Below are 17,981 nucleotides of genomic sequence, written 5' to 3' on the forward strand. Positions count from 1 at the left end.
CATCTTTTCTTTTTATTGATTACTACTTGTTTGTCCTTCATCTTTGTTTCCAGTGTTCAGACTGCCCTGTCTTAATTGATCTCTCCTGTCCTGAATGCCACACCTAATTTCCCATTTTTTATACTCATTGATTTTCAGCATTTGATTGTTGCTTTTCATATTGTCCTACCCCACTGCGATTTTCCTCCATTTTTGTCCTCTCTTTTACTGGATATTGTCCCAGTATATGATGATAATTTAATTTTGGAGAACCTATTTCTTATATAGACTGGGCATAAATGCAGAAAATCTTTCTTTTTTAATTCAAATTTGAATAATAGGAGACAACAGGAAAATATTTCTAGGTTCTATGCTGAAATATTGCTTTTTTTATAAGCACTCACAAGATAATTTCTTTGTTGTTTTAGTATGTACTTTTATTGATTATTTTTTTAAACTCTGTTGTATACCAAGAGCTACACATGTTCACTACCCCTAAAATATTGCAATCTGGGAAGGACCTCACACATTGGATTATTATTCTACAACCTAAGTGTGTGTATTCAGTTCATAACAATTTTACAAATAATTGGCATCTCCCAATTTTCTGTTAATGAAATAAGACGTGCTATTTTTATTATGTATAATGAAGTAAGTGTTACCTGTCCATGTGATGTATTCTCATGTTAGTACTCTCTTATATTTGTATGATGCTTCTTAAAATTCAGTTTCACTAATCCTTTACTTAAAGGCTACAGCAATGTTTAAGTGTCATTTGAACATTATGTAAATGAGAAGGATTTCTGTAAAAGCAATATATTTGCAGCAGTTCTGCAATTTTTATTCCAAATATTCAAAATAAATAAAAATATATACTACAAGTGAAAACTGGCCCCTTTTTTAGATTGGTTTGATGCTGGAGAGATTTACCTGGTTGCAGAACCACAGTTGATTCTGCTGACTGGCGTGGATGTTGTAAGTGTACCAATTCTATAAGGCGAAAACTCAGGCAATGGCGTGTTTGGAGACAAATTTCGTGGAAGAGAAATCCTGTTGGTTGTCATGAGGGTTCTCTGTAGCTGTGATGCCTAAAAATCAATACTAAATATAAATCAAAATGCAGAAGGTGGCAGGAAAACAATAGTTGAAGGATATGTAAGAAATCATGTCCAAGGAATCTAATTAGATATCTAGTAGAAACCAGGTGTGCACATGGTGTATACATGGACAAGGAGAAACAATTTCCGGATTTCACGGTTAAAAATACACTTTCTCCCGGGTGAAGATACACTTTTTCTGTGTAAGTGACAGTAAAACACTGTAAAACTCATCAATCCTTTGAATGTTTATGGTTTTATATACCGGAGTAGAATTTCCCGGCACATTAGAAAACGAAACTCAGGGGGGGAAACACGTTTTGAAAGACCTGTGATGTGCAGCAACACGTACACTGCATATTTTCGTATTACAAAGGTATAAATTTGAATTCAACAAACACTGCATGTCTTTTTCCGCAGCATTAAAATTGAGATTGTGATGTGCTTTTGTAAGCCCATCATAGCTAATGTGACTGATGACAGCATAGGACACATGATGTAGCCAGCAAATAGCAAGATCACTCTTATGTAGCGTGAACATACAAATAAGAAACGTTAATGGTTTAAATTAATATACATAGCAATCACATATAATATTGGTCTCAAAGATTAATAAGCTGGAAGAGAAGCTAAGCTTCTACATGTAATGTTGATTTTTTGCGCTTGTTACACTTTAACATGCATCACACAAATGTGCCAGGAAAATTTTTAATAATGACCTAAATGGTCGTCCTCAAAGAGTTGATTTTTAAATGAGAGTCGAACGCTTTGTGCTTTAAGAAATTCATCATTCATTCTCGCACATAGCTCATCTTAAGTAAAAGGAAATCTGTTTTGAATGTAACGCTTTTCAAACCACCATTCATAATATTTTCCCGCGACCTGTTAGAAATAGGTTCGTTTCTGCAGTTGCAAGAGAGTGCCAGATAACAAGCGTCACCGTGCTAGCGCAGCTAAGATGATGCAGCAAGTCCATATGTTCATACGTGTAAAACATTAAAAGATCTTACATTATGTCATAAAATAAACAAGACACCAGGGGATACTTCAAGAGCTTCGGAATTTCGTGAACCATACTAAAATGCATAATTCGGCTTAAAATGCACATTCATATGTAAATTTTCTTGGAGTGCCAGTACTGTATTATCTCATGTTTGTTTCTTTATTATGGCATAATGCTATATGTGCACTTGAAATGCAGTGAGCAGTTGAAACTAGCCAATAGTGTGAAATTAAACACTTAGTTTCAAATTAATTGACTGCCTCAACAGAAAAGATTAATAAAAGCCAAATCTCTTTAGCAAACCAGCAAAAATAACTTCATTGTTCTGTAAGGTGATTAATGTTTGACTGTCAGAAAGGTGGAGATAAAATCTAAAACTTATAACATATTTTAGACTTCCGTAATAACGTGAACGTATTTTAATTCATTTGATAGCTCCCGGCCACAAAAATCTGTTTTGTTATCATTTAACATGAGAGCAATAAACGAAGAGAAAACAACAAAATCACTAAACGTAAACACAGATCACGTGGAGATGACCCACCTCCCCACCACAAGTCAGACTGCTCTGTGCATCAGCCCCAGATTTACTAATTTCCGAACCAGGGCAATATTAAGTAGTGGCACCCAGCCACACTTCTGTAACCAGAAGTGGGTGAAGATCTCTACGGCATCTCCAACACCATCTTGAAACAAATAATTGACATTATTGTTGCCCCCCCTTACCTTTCTGATCAATAGTACTTTTACAGCTGGAAAATTTCCTGAGGTCCTGAAGGCTACTCTTGTTATCCCAATCTATAAAAAAGGAGAAAAAAACAAACCTGAAAGTTACCGTCCAATATCCCTCATACCTATATTATCCAAGATAATAGAATGCTGCATTAAAACACTACTTTGCTGAACAAAATCTTTTTTCGTCCTCGCTCTTTGGTTTTAGACCAGGATTGTCTACAATAAATGCAGTAGAAACTCTTGTGACAGACATACTTGATGGCTTCAAGAACAATTCCATCACTTGTGCTGTACTACTAGATATGATATTTGATGCCGTATCCCATGAAATACTAATAAATAAACTAGAGTGCTATGGTGTCAAAAATAACGAACTGGCACTAATCAGATCATACCTGACAAACAGAACTCAGGTAGTTATAGTAAATAGGCAGCAATCAAATGCCCTACCAGTTGTAAGAGGCGTGCCACAAGGCTCAGTGCTTGAACCTTTTCTCTTTCTGGTATACATGAATGACTTGCCTACTTTCATGCTTCACAAGTCAATAATATATGCTGACGACACAACCCTGATTACCTCAGATAACAAATTGGAGGAAGTGAAGAAACAAACAAAAGTAATGCTTGAAAAGTCTGCCATATGGCTCCACAGTAATAAGCTGATACTCAACAGTAGCAAGACTGAAACTATGTATTTCTTCTTGCACAATCTACAGGAAAAATTAATTGAGTCTGACTCTGTAAGACTTCTAGGAATCCACCTGGACCAGAAATTAACATGGAACACCCACACGGAACTGTTATGTACCAGACTATCAAGAGTAAGTCTTTCCGCTCCCGGGATTGGAATGACTCCTTACCCTCTCCCTTAAAACCCATATCCTTTTGTCTTTCCTTCTCCTTCCCTCTTTCCTGACGAGGCAACCGTTGGTTGCGAAAGCTAGATTTTTGTGTGTATGTTTGTGTTTGTTTGTGTGTCTATCGACCTGCCAGCGCTTTTGTTTGGTAAGTCTCATCATCTTTCTTTTTAAATATATTTTTCCCACGTGGAATGTTTCCCTCTATTATATTCAGACTATCAAGAGTAGTCTTTTTGTTAAGGAAACTAAAAACATTAGTCAGCAGAAAGCAACTTTTATCTTCTTATTATGCCTTCTTTGAATCTCACTTACAGTACGGAATAAAATTATGGAGCAACTCATCTGGTGCTCAGACAGTGTTCATGTGGCAGAAGAAAGCAATTAGAGCAATTACAGGTATTAAAAGCCAAGAATCATGTCAAAAGCACTTTAAGGAACTTAACATCTTAACATTACCTTCTCTGTACATAAAAACATGTCTTCTTTCCATAAAAAAAAAAAAAACAAACACATACCTTACCTTCCAGAACAGATGTTCATTCACATGATACCAGATATAAAAACAATATTGATGTAGACTTTACTAGGCTGTCTAAGGTCCAAAGTAGCTTTAAACAAACAGGATTAAAATTATATAACAAGTTACCACCATCACTGAAAGACCTACAAGGTGATGCCTTCAAGAAGCAGCTGCACAAATTGTTAGCTGATAAGTGTATCTATGATGTAAAGGAATTGGAATGTAGTAGAGAGTAACTATGATGTTAAGGAATTATAATGTAGAGAATAACTCTTTATCCTCATGTAATGCAATCTGAATGTACATAGTTTCCCAATTTTAGATTCACTATCAAATGTAATGTCAAAACTGTCTATTTCAACATATGTTGGCTAATGACAAGTAAATAAATAAATAAATAAAGGTACGACTCCTACACGACTCAACTGTGCATGCGCAAGGGTCTGCCCACAACTGCTCAAACGAATCTAATTTAAATAGTTGTCATGCCACACTCATCGGAGGCAATTTGTTGTTACAAAGCATTGCATAGTCTTCCTAAAGCCTTTGACACACTTTGCTGTTGGCAGACGCCAACACCGTCCGGGTTATCTGGATACTTCCCACTAACACCAACCTGTCAGAACTCCGGAGATGGGAACTTGCCCTTCAGCATATCCTCTCTTCTCGCTATCCGCCAGGCCTCAATCTCCGCTAATTTCTAATTTCAATTTGCTGCAGCTCATACCTCACCTGTCTTTCAACATCATCTTTGCCTCTGTACTTCCGTCCCGACTGACATCTCTGCCCAAACTCTTTGCCTTTACAAATGTCTGCTTGTGTCTGTGTATGTGTGGATGGATATGTGTGTGTGTGCAAGTGTATACCTGTCCTTTTTTCCCCCTAAGGTAAGTCTTTCCACTCCCGGGATTGGAATGACTCCTTACCCTCTCCCTTAAAACCCATATCCTTTTGTCTTTCCTTCTCCTTCCCTCTTTCCTGACGAGGCAACCGTTGGTTGCGAAAGCTAGAATTTTTTGTGTATGTTTGTGTTTGTTTGTGTGTCTATCGACCTGCCAGCGCTTTTGTTTGGTAAGTCTCATCATCTTTCTTTTTAAATATATATATATATATATATATATATATATATATATATATATATATATATTAATAAAGGGAAACATTCCACGTAGGAAAAATATATCTAAAAACAAAGATGATGTGACTTACCAAATGAAAGTGCTGGCAGGTCAACAGACACACAAACGAACACAAACATACACACAAAATTCAAGCTTTCGCAACAAACTGTTGCCTCATCAGGAAAGAGGGAAGGAGAGGGAAAGACGAAAGGATGTGGGTTTTAAGGGAGAGGGTAAGGAGTCATTCCAGTCCCGGGAGCGGAAAGACTTACCTTAGGGGGAAAAAGGACGGGTATACACTCGCACACACACACATATCCATCCACACATATACAGACACAAGCAGACAATGTGTGGATAGATATGTGTGCGCGTGTGAGTGTACACCCTACCTAAAACCTCTTTCCTCATTACCTTAGCCAGCTTCAACCTGACCCACAACTTCTTCACTTTCGAAGGCCAGACATACCAACAATTAAAGGGAACAGCCATGGGTACCAGGATGGCCCCCTCGTACACCAACCTATTCATGGGTCGCTTAGAGGAAGCCATCTTGGTTACCCAGGCCTGCCAACCCAAAGTTTGGTACAGATTTATTGATGACATTTTCATGATCTGGACTCACAGTGAAGAAGAACTCCAGAATTTCCTCTCCAACCTCAACTCCTTTGGTTCCATCAGATTCACCTGGTCCTACTCTAAATCCCATGCCACTTTCCTTGACGTTGACCTCCACCTGTCCAATGGCCAGCTTCACACGTCCGTCCACATCAAACCCACCAACAAGCAACAGTACCTCCATTATGACAGCTGCCACCCATTCCACATCATACGGTCCCTTCCCTACAGCCTAGGTCTTCGTGGCAAACAAATCTGCTCCAGTCCGGAATCCTTGAACCATTAGACCAACAACCTGAAAACAGCTTTTGCATCCCGTAACTACCCTCCCGACCTCGTACAGAAGCAAATAACCAGAGCCACTTCCTCATCTCCTCAAACCCGGAACCTTCCACAGAAGAACCCCAAAAGTGCCCCACTTGTGACAGGATACTTTCCGGGACTGGATCAGATTCTGAATGTGGCTCTCCAGCGGGGATACGACTTCCTCAAATCCTGCCCTGAAATGAGATCCATCCTTCATGAAATCCTCCCCACTCCACCTAGAGTGTCTTTCCGCCGTCCACCTAACCTTCGTAACCTCTTAGTTCATCCCTATGAAATCCCCAAACCACCTTCCCTACCCTCTGGCTCCTACCCTTGTAACTGCCCCCGGTGTAAAACCTGTCCCATGCACCCTCCCACTACCACCTATTCCAATCCTGTAACCCGGAAGGTGTACACGATCAAAGGCAGAGCCACGTGTGAAAGCACCCACGTGATTTACCAACTGACCTGCCTACACTGTAAAGCGTTCTATGTGGGAATGACCAGCAACAAACTGTCCATTCACATGAATGGACACAGGCAGACAGTTTTTGTTGGTAATGAGGATCACCCTGTGGCTAAACATGCCTTGGTGCACAGCCAGCACATCTTGGCACAGTGTTACACCGTCCGGGTTATCTGGATACTTCCCACTAACACCAACCTGTCAGAACTCCGGAGATGGGAACTTGCCCTTCAGCATATCCTCTCTTCTCGCTATCCGCCAGGCCTCAATCTCCGCTAATTTCTAATTTCAATTTGCTGCAGCTCATACCTCACCTGTCTTTCAGCAACATATTTGCCTCTGTACTTCCGCCTCGACTGACATCTCTGCCCAAACTCTTTGCCTTTACAAATGTCTGCTTGTGTCTGTGTGTATGCAGTTGGATATGTGTGTGTGTGCGAGTGTATACCTGTCCTTTTTTCCCCCTAAGGTAAGTCTTTCCGCTCCCGGGATTGGAATGACTCCTTACCCTCTCCCTTAAAACCCAAATCCTTTCGTCTTTCCCTCTCCTTCCCTCTTTCCTGATGAGGCAACCATTGGTTGCGAAAGCTTGAATTTTGTGTGTATGTTTGTGTTTGTTTGTGTGTCTATTGACCTGCCAGCGCTTTTGTTTGGTAAGTCTCATCATCTTATCTAAAAACAAAGATGATGTGACTTACCAAACGAAAGCGCTGGCACGTCGATAGACTCACAAACAAACACAAACATACACACAAAATTCTAGCTTTCGCAACCAGCTGTTGCTTCGTCAGGAAAGAGGGAAGGGGACGGAAAGAAGAAAGGATGTGGGTTTTAAGGGAGAGGGTAAGGAGTCATTCCAATCCCGAGAGCGGTCTCAGCAGTAGGGATATTTTTTGAGAATGCAATCCACTAGCTAACAAGGTAAGAAAGGCAAGTAAAGTAATGTGCTGACAGACATGATTACAAACAAATGTGGTGTAACTGTATTGATGATCTACTTTTTGAATTAGGCAACATTGGGTTTTGTTTATATTGCACAATTCATGACACTGCAGCTGGAATGAGAGATTAACAGAAAGAGCAATGTTTTAATAAGGTACAGCAATGTTTTAATAAGGTACATGTCACATAATGCTGCATCATTGGATATCTATAGGTTATCTGAAAATGTCTATTTGTTTTCTGAGGAATTATGAGCTTAAAGTGGTAATACTGGGACAAAGAACAGTAATTTTGCTGATTAACTGATAACTGTGTTGCTAAACTGGTGTGGATATTTTGACAGGTCAACCATTTGGTAAATTTTGTGAGGATTTAATTTTCTAGTTGAAGAGAGAAGTGCTCAGAGTGGAGTAGAGAAGTAGGGCAATGATTTTTGTACAACTTCTATCCCCTTAATTTTGATTTGATGATGATGATTTATAGTGGAGGGTGCTAAACAGCTAGATCATCAGTGCCCAATTTTGACTTGAAACAGTAATTAAGCTATGTAATGGTGACTATTCTTTTTTCTTAACATAATGATTAGTAAATTTATGCTACTGCGCATCTTGAGTTTTTGCTATTTTGCAAATGGAAAAGAAACCCAATCTTTCAAGTTTAATCAGTTTCAGACAGTTATGACTTAGAGTAATGTTTTGTTGTGTAATGTGCAACTGATTTAAAATTTTTTCTAGTCCTCACCTTTCGTACTACAGTTAAATTTAATGCTAATTATTGTAATGTTATGAGAACTATTTAATGTATTTATTTATGATGTAATGACTGTCACTTGCCATTAGTGTTAAACAATTTTTTTCTTATATTTAAGGTAGAAGTAAAAATAAGTGTACTAAAGTAGGATATTTTGTCTCATTTTTTTCATGTACTGTGGCAGAGGAGAACCACTGCCCAGGGAACTGACAGTAGTGCATTTCCTTACTAACTGGCACTTGGACCTGTTGAAGGTGTGGACAACTTGGTGAGAAAATACGAAAAAGCTCATTAAAGTGCTTGTGGAAAATACCAAACACTGAGCAAGTGAAATTTTCTTTAAAAAAAGAGGATGCAATGTGCACTGTGATTTAGTTTTTTTGCAACCCACGAGGATTTTACTTTGTTTGCGAGACAGGACTTGTATGAATTGATATGCATCTTTGAATGTAATCTTTGTTTACCCAAAAAGGACATAACGTATGATGAAGATGCATAACTTTTTGTTAAAAGTATAACTTGTGGACATTTTGTGTAATTGTGCAATACACTGTATGCAAATATTTTGTACGGGGATTTTCATATGGCCAGTTCATATAAGTATAAATTTGAAGGGGGGGAACCATGTGTATTGTAGTTTTGATAAGATTTCATGTGTGAATAGGGTCACTTGTGGTCACTGAATTGCCCAGTTAGCTATTTGCAATATCTATCTGGTCAATCCAACGAGGTGATGATGTGAGGAAGCAAGCCGTATTAATTTTACTTCCCCCCTTGTTTTGCAATCTGCCTTCTTAAATTTGTTTTTTCACTTTTAACTAATTACCATTAACATACGCAAGTATAATCTGCATTTCCATAATAGAGAAAGGTTGACCTCAGTTTTAAAGAATATAACATCAGACCTAATTTTGTGCTTAGATTTATGTATGTAATTGATTTTCTAATTTATTTTGACTATTCCTACTTAATACTTTCATTACAGGGTGAAATCAGCAATTGTTTCGTAACTTAAATTCTATTGGTGACATATAAACAAACATAAATTTTGTACTAATTATAAACATTTGGAAGAACAACTAATAATATTCTTAAAGGATCTATTTGGCTCTGTTCAAAAACAAGTTAGCAAAGACAGACCTTAATTAATTCCCAAGAAATTAACAGTTTTATCAAAAGTATTGTTTGCGTAACTATATTTGTTAATTTCATGATTTAAACAAATAATTCGGCCTAACTCTTGTAGTAGAAGAAACTGTTAAAAAGAAGGAAGTTTTCTATTTATTCTGTTAAATTAATGAGTTAAGTTTTAATTGTAACTTCTGTAAATTAAACTTTGAACAATGTATAGTTTCAGTACCTATTATTGTGAGGATATATAAGGGCCCAATTTTTGGTCCCGAGACAGTCAGTCCATGGCCGAGTTTCAGACAAGAAAGCTGTAGAACAACAACAATGCTTCAACTTAAGTGTGAAATAAGTGTTACACAATTAGGCTGTGTTTTAAAACAATGACAGTGTCTGCTCCATATGTACCTTTCTATTCTTCTAGAACTGTGAACTTTATGGTTAGGTTTTTACTGCTTGTAGATGTTCAATAGTAAACTATTGTAACAGTATGTGGTAGGTTTGCCTGCACACTATTAATGAGGATTATGGAAAGTTAAATAGTGCACTGGCCATAAATCACTGTGTATTATTGAGGGGTTCTGAACAGTGAAAGTAAAATACTGTGAAACGCAAGTGTGCACTTGTCAGCTACATTATTTAAAGTAGTCATTGTTGTACTTCCACACCCCATTTTTTAGTCAGTATCACAATGCAATACGTCGACACCAAGGACAACAAATGAAGAAATAAACAAGGAGAGCCATCACACATCATCTGATTTCTTTAAAATTTCAATCCTCTGTCATGTTCAGAACAGAGCACTTTGCCAATCCTACTTCAAAGCATCATATACCAGGTGGATACTCTCTACTCTACTTCAATCAGATCCTTTGAAGGGCAATACACAGAACAGTACACAGAACAGTTATCTATCAGAACATTTCGCCAACGAAAGTTGCATAATCTTTCAATAGCACCAGTATCTGACCCACCATAAGATCAACAGAAAATCTTTGTTTTAAATACATTTCTGCTCCATACTCTGTTGTCAGGTCCAAAATTCATTCATTCATACCCTCTGTTCTGTAAATCTAGTTATGAAGGAGAGTCTTCAGGGATGTGGAACAAGTCCACTTTACATTTGCAGGCGGAACAGCCACTGCAGGCTACTTACACAAAGTGTACTAGCAACAAATTATGGCTAATGGTAATCTATCTACACTGATTATTATGGGGATAACTTAGTCTGTGTGTCCATATATTAGGCTTCTTTGAAAAAAGCACTGCTCCTCTGTTTATAAAACTCAGCTGCTGTTTTTTCTGTTACTCCAAATAAAGCATTTATGTAACTTTGACACTATCAGCTATTTAAATAATGGCAAAGTGTAAACCTATTTAATATAAACATTAAACAGGATTTATATTCCTGTATCTGTATATTCCAATAAATTTTGGAAGTAGCTAATGAGGAATTCTTTTCATTTGTTTTTGAACAACACTGATTTTTGTTTGCCATCTATTGCCCACATGCAACTTTTTAAAAAGTTTTGCGCCAGTACCCTAGACCACGAGTATGGCATGTAAGTGTAAGAATCCCCTAATTACTCAAGAGTTAATACAAAATTCTTACACAATGCAAGCATAGAAACATGCATTGGACCATGGCCTAATACCCATGAAACAACAATCATCAAGGACACAATATTAGAACAAATACTTTTTTGATGTTAGCTGCACTGCCACAAATGATATGCCATAGGATAATGCTGAGTGAAAGTACATGCAGTACAATCCTATGTGCACACAATGAGAGAGAACTTTCCATGTGGAAAACAGAACTGAGATTTTGATTCACTTACCCATATGCTGGTGCTATTTCAAGTCATTATATATTATGATGCCTAAGAGCTTCACACATGGTGCCCGATTCAGTGTGTGCCCATTTATCTCTATTTCTGGTGCCTGCAAGTCATTTTTGTTTGTTTGAAATATGAGAGTAGGAATATTTAGAAGATTAAGGGTTAAGCTGTTTGCTGTGAGCCTGTTCCATTATTCTCCTGGATGTGTGAGGGTTGGATATGTTTGGCCCCTTTAGCTATAAAGTTGTGTCAACAGCTAAACTTTACAGTTTTTTAAGAATTCTCCAAAATTCTGGTTAATTAATTTATTTAGGTATAAAACAGTGGGTCAAGCAGCAAACCTTGTGGGACACCATATTTAATGTTACCCCAATCCGAATTTAGTCTGGTTCCTCTAGTATCACTTGTTAATGTTATCCTCTGCAAGGGGGATGAATTTTGAGTTTATGTAGTAGAGTTTTGTGATTTACAAAACTGCAGGCCAAGGCAAGCCCACAGATAAAGCCAACAGCATATTTTTTCTTGTTTAATTCTATGAGAATTGAGTTTGTTACATCATCTATTGTTTTCTCAACACAGAAGCCCCTACAGATACCAAACTGATCTATTATTGAAATGTTACTCTCAGAGTAGAGTATTCTGTTGTAAGCTAACTTTTCGTCATGTTTTGACAACATGGGCTGGATGGAGATAGTCTAATCTTCTTACCTCCACTTTTAGAAATGAGTGTTGCTATGGCATACTTAAGTCTTGGAAGTGTCTTAACCATCAAATGGTTATATAGGCAGCTCAAAACAGAATCCTTCCAAATCAGCATAACATTTTAGTTGAAGTGCCATCAAAGACAGAAGAGTTACTGCTTTTCAGTGAAATCGTGGTTTTGTGATCTATCTAACAGTTGATTTGGCAAAACGGATGACTGGTGGTGGAGTTTGCAAAGTCTTTTTAAGTATGTCTAAAGGATCTTATCTTGATGGTCCATTTTTTGACCCTGTGTTTTTAATCACGATTAGGAAGCATTCATTGAATTTTGCAGCTAACAGTTTAAATTTAACATTTACATCATTGCAGCTGCCATCATGGAGTTGAATATTATTTACTTTCCCATGTTTCTTCACTTTGAGCCAAATTGTGCTCCCAGCTGCCTTTGCTTTGTCCTTAGAATTTTGAAATTTTTGTGCACAGGACGTAGTTTTAATATTTTTGGTGGCATGGAGAAGAATTTTGCAATACTTCTTGTAGTGCTCTCAACTTGATTGAAGCTAGTCCTCTGTAACCAATAAAACTCTCTTTTCCTGACAGTACATACTCTGGTTCCAAACATTGGGCACTCTTTCTCTCAGCATCCACTGTAATTGCTGTGACCCTTTGTAAAGGAAACTGGGTTCTTAATGTTGTAAGAATATTTTTAGAAAATAATTAAATTCTTCATCTGCAGTGTATTCTTGATTAGCTTATGTGAACTATTCATCCTCTTAGTTCCCTCTGGTTGGAGCAACTGAAACAACATTTCTTAGTCTGAAAAATTGTACTTTTCCCTCCTTAGTGAAATCTGACTGATGCAGATGCCTAATTGCTGTCATTTGACAACAACAGTTGGATAAAACATTTATTATGGGCCTCACATCCATCTCTTGAAAGACAGTTGGATTTAGAAATAAATTATCAATCACTGTGGCACTATGTCATTTAATTCTTATTGAAAACATTATGGTGAGGAACAAAGGAAAGCTGCACATCAGTAACTCCAATGTCTTTCATCAGAACAATCCAAGATGAAACCAGTATGGAAACCTCCCCATACTGTAGCTTTCGGACATTTATACAAAGCCTTTTACATTAGCTTCTGCAGTTGACCACTTGAGAATGGCCATAAGGCAGAAACTGCAAAAGTGAAAATAATTAATTTTTATATTTGATGGCAACTATGCTGTCTTTCAAAAGGAGTAAGAATTGTTATGTTTTATATTTCCAAGTCTATTACTGAAGTGCAATGCTCAGTTAGGTCTGTTGCCTGTGACTTTGTTCCACATTTTGTGTGTAGGGCCACTTCCTCTTTCCTTACATGTTGCTGACAGTAACATGATATTACATTACATCCATCTATGGTAATCTGATCAATTACTGTGACTTCCAAATGAAGTCCTTTTATGCACAATACATCTGGATAAATACCTGTAGATCTTTCCTGGTTGCTTTGTTGTGCAAATCAGTTGCATTCCTTCTGATATTAAAAATTACTGTTGCACTGTGGTACAATGGTTCTATGAAGTGTTAAAAATTTTTGCAGCTCTGTACAGACTTATTTATTTATTATGTGACTACCATCACATTACTAAAGTAACAGTGGACTGAAACTCAACACACAATGTGTATGACGAAGTTTATTAATGGCCCACAAGGCATTTCGTAGCATGGTTCCAAACAGCTATTTACTTATTTTCCACTTTCAGTTTAAAAAGGTTTTTCGATTTTTGAACAATGAACCTGTTTATTGTAAAGTCAAAGACTTTGCCAGATATTCTGACGCTTACACAATCATTTATAATGTTTTACTTACTATAATGACAGCAGATTGCCACAGTTTGCCAGCATGCTGACTAGGTGATGATACAGCAATCGAAACAACTTACCGAATTAAGTGAGACCATACTGCAGCTGCTCAGTGGCCATGTCTTCCTTTTTCAGTTAAATAAAAAGGAATTCAATTTTCCACTGCTCAACTTCAGCTGGGAGTATAGGTAAGAAAGCAAATGCAGTGATGATAAAGACATGTTTAGTTCTGGAAATGTTACCATAGTTTATGGTTTCACCCATTATTTGGTGAACTAGCTTCGAACACAATAAGAAATGCAGTTATAGGAAACCAACATTCTTTATTTGAGTTATGGCATGACAGCATAACAAACATAATCGTTTAGTAACTAGTACAAGACAGACCAGCTGGAGCTGGTGCAAGACCATATAATGGGTATTTGCCTGCCAGGGGCCATTAGCTTCCTGCCGCGGGCAATTGAGTCACGGTCCATGGTTGGTGGCCTCTGGTGGAACTGCCTCGAGCTGCTCAATGGCATGTTACTTGAATGAGATGCGCACCATGACTGTAGTGGTAGAGAGAAAGCCCAGATGCTGGTTCCTCCATGACACTCTGACGTCTGACAAGTCATGGTGTCAAGTGCATCCATCCTAGGTGCGAGCAGGTCCCAATTTGCACGAATGCATGGAGTAGGGGTAGAAATGGTGTGAGCATGGACATATGCATCATTATCCCCCTCTGGAGAGCAGGCAGAGGGGCCTGGCTCCTCGTAGGCAGCAGACACACTGGCAACAAACACAGAGGTGAGGATTGGAGATTGAGACGTAGGGAGCCATGGTGTCCAGAGGCAACATAGAAGGGGGTAGCAGGGAAGGTGGCACTGACACCAGTGTAGAAGCTGCCCATGGCAGCGTAGGAGGCACCTGTGGGTGCATTGATGAAGCCCTGGCTAGCCCTCTGCCCCCCCCTCCCCCCCCCTCCGCAGCTGCAAGAGCTGGTGGCACTGAAGGGTGGTGTGAGTCCAAGCCCTGCTGCTCATGTGTCACCAGCTGTGCAAGAGTTCGGCTAGGCTTTTAATTCTGATTAGAGTCATCCTGTGAGAACTGAGCATGAATATAAGAGCCTTTTCTGCCGGGAAGTCCATGACGTACTTGGGCATTTGCATTTTGGACATCTGCACAAGGCGTTCTGCCTTACCATTGGTTTGCAGATGAAAAGGTAGCACCTTGACATGGTGTATGCCATTGTAGGAGCAAAAATCTTTAAAGGATTGAGTCACAAATTCACAAATTGAGGACAATCATCCAAAACCACCCTAAAGGACAGGCCTTCGATAGAAAAAAATTGCTGACAGCACCTTGACTGTTGCTTCTGCCATGTTACACAAACAATGAACAACATAGGAAACTTGGTAATGGCATTGACAACATGCAGCCAGGAAGTGTTCCCAAGGTAACATGGGGACTGGCCCAGGGCAAAAAACAGTGGACAGTGCTGCGTGTGGATTCAAACACTGGCAGGAGACCATGACCATGCAAACCACCTCACAGTCAACACCAGGCTAGAACACATGACTATGTGCCAACTATTTGGAGTTGGAAGCTCTCCAAAGTCCTTGATGTAACTGCACGAAAACCTCTCTTTGCAGCAGCACACGAATCTCAACCTGGGGTGTGCCCCCTCCATCAACAGTGGAGAGACACCATGCAACAGGGAAAGGTGATGATGGAAAGCATAGAAGGTATGCAGTGAATGGATAGCCCTGCCTGGTGGACGGGCAGGGCACCCAAATCATATCAGGTGCACTACTTATTTACGCACTGGATCTGCAACTACTGCCAATTCAATCCTAGATCTGGTAATGGGGAAACCATCTATGGCCTGTTGAGCTTCCGTGTCAAGTTGAAAACATAACATTTCTTCCTGATCAAACAACATGTTGGTGCCCATGGGCAGCCAAGACAATGTGCCTACATTTGCATGCTGTGACATGGGGTTTGAAATGGATCTCATAATTATATCCTGACAAAAATTCTTTTTTGACCTGTGAATAGTGCTGCTGAACTGCATTGAGCATTTTGAACACAAAAGGAATAGATTTCTCACAGCCATCTGCGTGATGATGGGTCAGAACTGCACCAATTCCATACAGGAATGCATCTGTAGCCAAGACTAAATGTTTACCATGTGGGAAGAGTCCAAGGCAAGGCACAGAGAGTAACTTGTGTTTTAGTTGTGCAAATGAATGTTCACAAGCTGGTGATTACTAGAAAGGAACATTTTTACAAAACAGATGGTTCAGAGGGTGATCCAGAGTGGCTGCAACTGGAAGAAACATGTGATAAAACATGTGATAGTAAGCTACCTTATTGAGAAACACCTCCAGTTTCTGCAAATTGGACAGATGAGCCAAAGCCTCAATAGTGGTGACATGCTGTTCTGTGGGTCGAACACCCTGACAGGTCAGTTCATAACTGAGATACACAATAGAGGATTGAAATAATTGTGACTTATTAAAATTACACTTAAGGCCTGCGATGTGAAAAACAATAAAGAGAGGACGGAGGTTATGTAGGTGTTCTTCCATTGTAGTACCAGTAATGACATCATCAAGATAGTTGGTACAGCAGAAACATCAGCTGTAAGTTGTTCCAAAAAGTGTTGAATTATAGCTGGGGCACTGGTCATACCAAACATTAAATGTTGACATTGATAAAGATCAGAAGGCATGTTCACAACTGGCAATTGTTTCAGGTTGTAATTTAATGGAAACTGCAGGAAGGCCTCAGCATAGTCAGCCTAGGAAAAGAATTGGCCTCCAGCCAGTTTCGCAAGTAACTCATCAGGTGGAGGCACGGGGTATGTGTCAATAACAAACTGTGTATTTATGATAACTTTAAAGTCTCCACAAAGTCAGAGCTGACTTGATGGCATTTTTGCAATCACTGATGGCGATGGCATTTTTACCATCACTGATGGCATAGCCCATTCACTCATGTAAATCAATTACTGATGCTGAATGGCATCAGGCTATCCAATTCAGACTTAACTGGGTCACGTAAAGACACAGGTGAGAGCTGCACCTGGAAAAATCATGGCCAAGCTGGAGGTTTAAGCATGATATGTGCTGTGAAATTGGTTGCACACCCTAACCCTCAGAAAACAAATCTGAAAATTCAGAGCACAATGCATCTAAAGGTTGATAAGGAACCTGAAGATACACAAAGCCAGTAATAGTAAATTAAAAAGCAACAAAAGCGTCTAACCCAAACAATTATCAGTATGGGGATTGTTAACAACCAAATACGTGATAGGATGGACTACAGATTTGTAAGCAATGGTGGCCATAAATTGATCGTGAACAGGAATATGCTGTTTATTGTAGCTTAGAAGATGGCAGCTGATGGGAGCCAATGATGGGGAGCCCAACCATTTATATGTTTGAGAGTTGAGGAACGAAAGAGCTACTCTATTGTCTCCATGTGTGATGAAGCAAGCTGGGATCTCTTTACCTCCTCTCTTGTTTTGTCAACTGCTTCCATAAATTCATTTTATTTTCATTTTTACCTAATTACCATTAACATGCACGAGTATAATCTGCATTTCCATAAAAGAGAAATGTTGGCCCTCAGTCTTTAGGAATGTAGCACCAGGTCTAATTTTGTGCTTAGTCTTGTGTAAGTAATTAATTTCCTATGGTTATAATAGAAGGAAACATTCCACGAAGGAAAAATATATCTAAAAACAAAGATGATGTGACTTACCAAATGAAAGTGCTGGCAGGTCGACAGACACACAAACGAACACAAACATACACACAAAATTCAAGCTTTCGCAACAAACTGTTGCCTCATCAGGAAAGAGGGAAGGAGAGGGAAAGACGAAAGGATGTGGGTTTTAAGGGAGAGGGTAAGGAGTCATTCCAGTCCCGGGAGCGGAAAGACTTACCTTAGGGGGAAAAAAGGACGGGTACACACTCGCACACACACACATATCCATCCACACATATACAGACACAAGCAGACATATTTAAAGACAAAGAATTTGGGCAGAGATGTCAGTTGAGGCAGAAGTGCAGA

General features: G+C 38.9%; 1 protein-coding gene across 6 annotated transcripts in view; it reads right to left on the reverse strand.

Moving 5' to 3' along the window:
• LOC126191567 (zip homologous protein 2-like) overlaps positions 1 to 17,981 on the reverse strand; it is a 137,108-nt gene that overhangs the window by 45,405 nt on the left and 73,722 nt on the right. For all 6 annotated transcript variants that reach the window (XM_049932486.1, XM_049932485.1, XM_049932484.1 and 3 more), the window contains exon 6: positions 910 to 1,067. In XM_049932486.1, coding sequence (XP_049788443.1) covers positions 910 to 1,067 — 158 coding nt within the window. The remainder of the gene's footprint in view (positions 1 to 909; positions 1,068 to 17,981) is intronic.

Source organism: Schistocerca cancellata, chromosome 6 (genome assembly GCF_023864275.1).
Source record: "Schistocerca cancellata isolate TAMUIC-IGC-003103 chromosome 6, iqSchCanc2.1, whole genome shotgun sequence".
Lineage (NCBI taxonomy): Eukaryota > Metazoa > Arthropoda > Insecta > Orthoptera > Acrididae > Schistocerca > Schistocerca cancellata.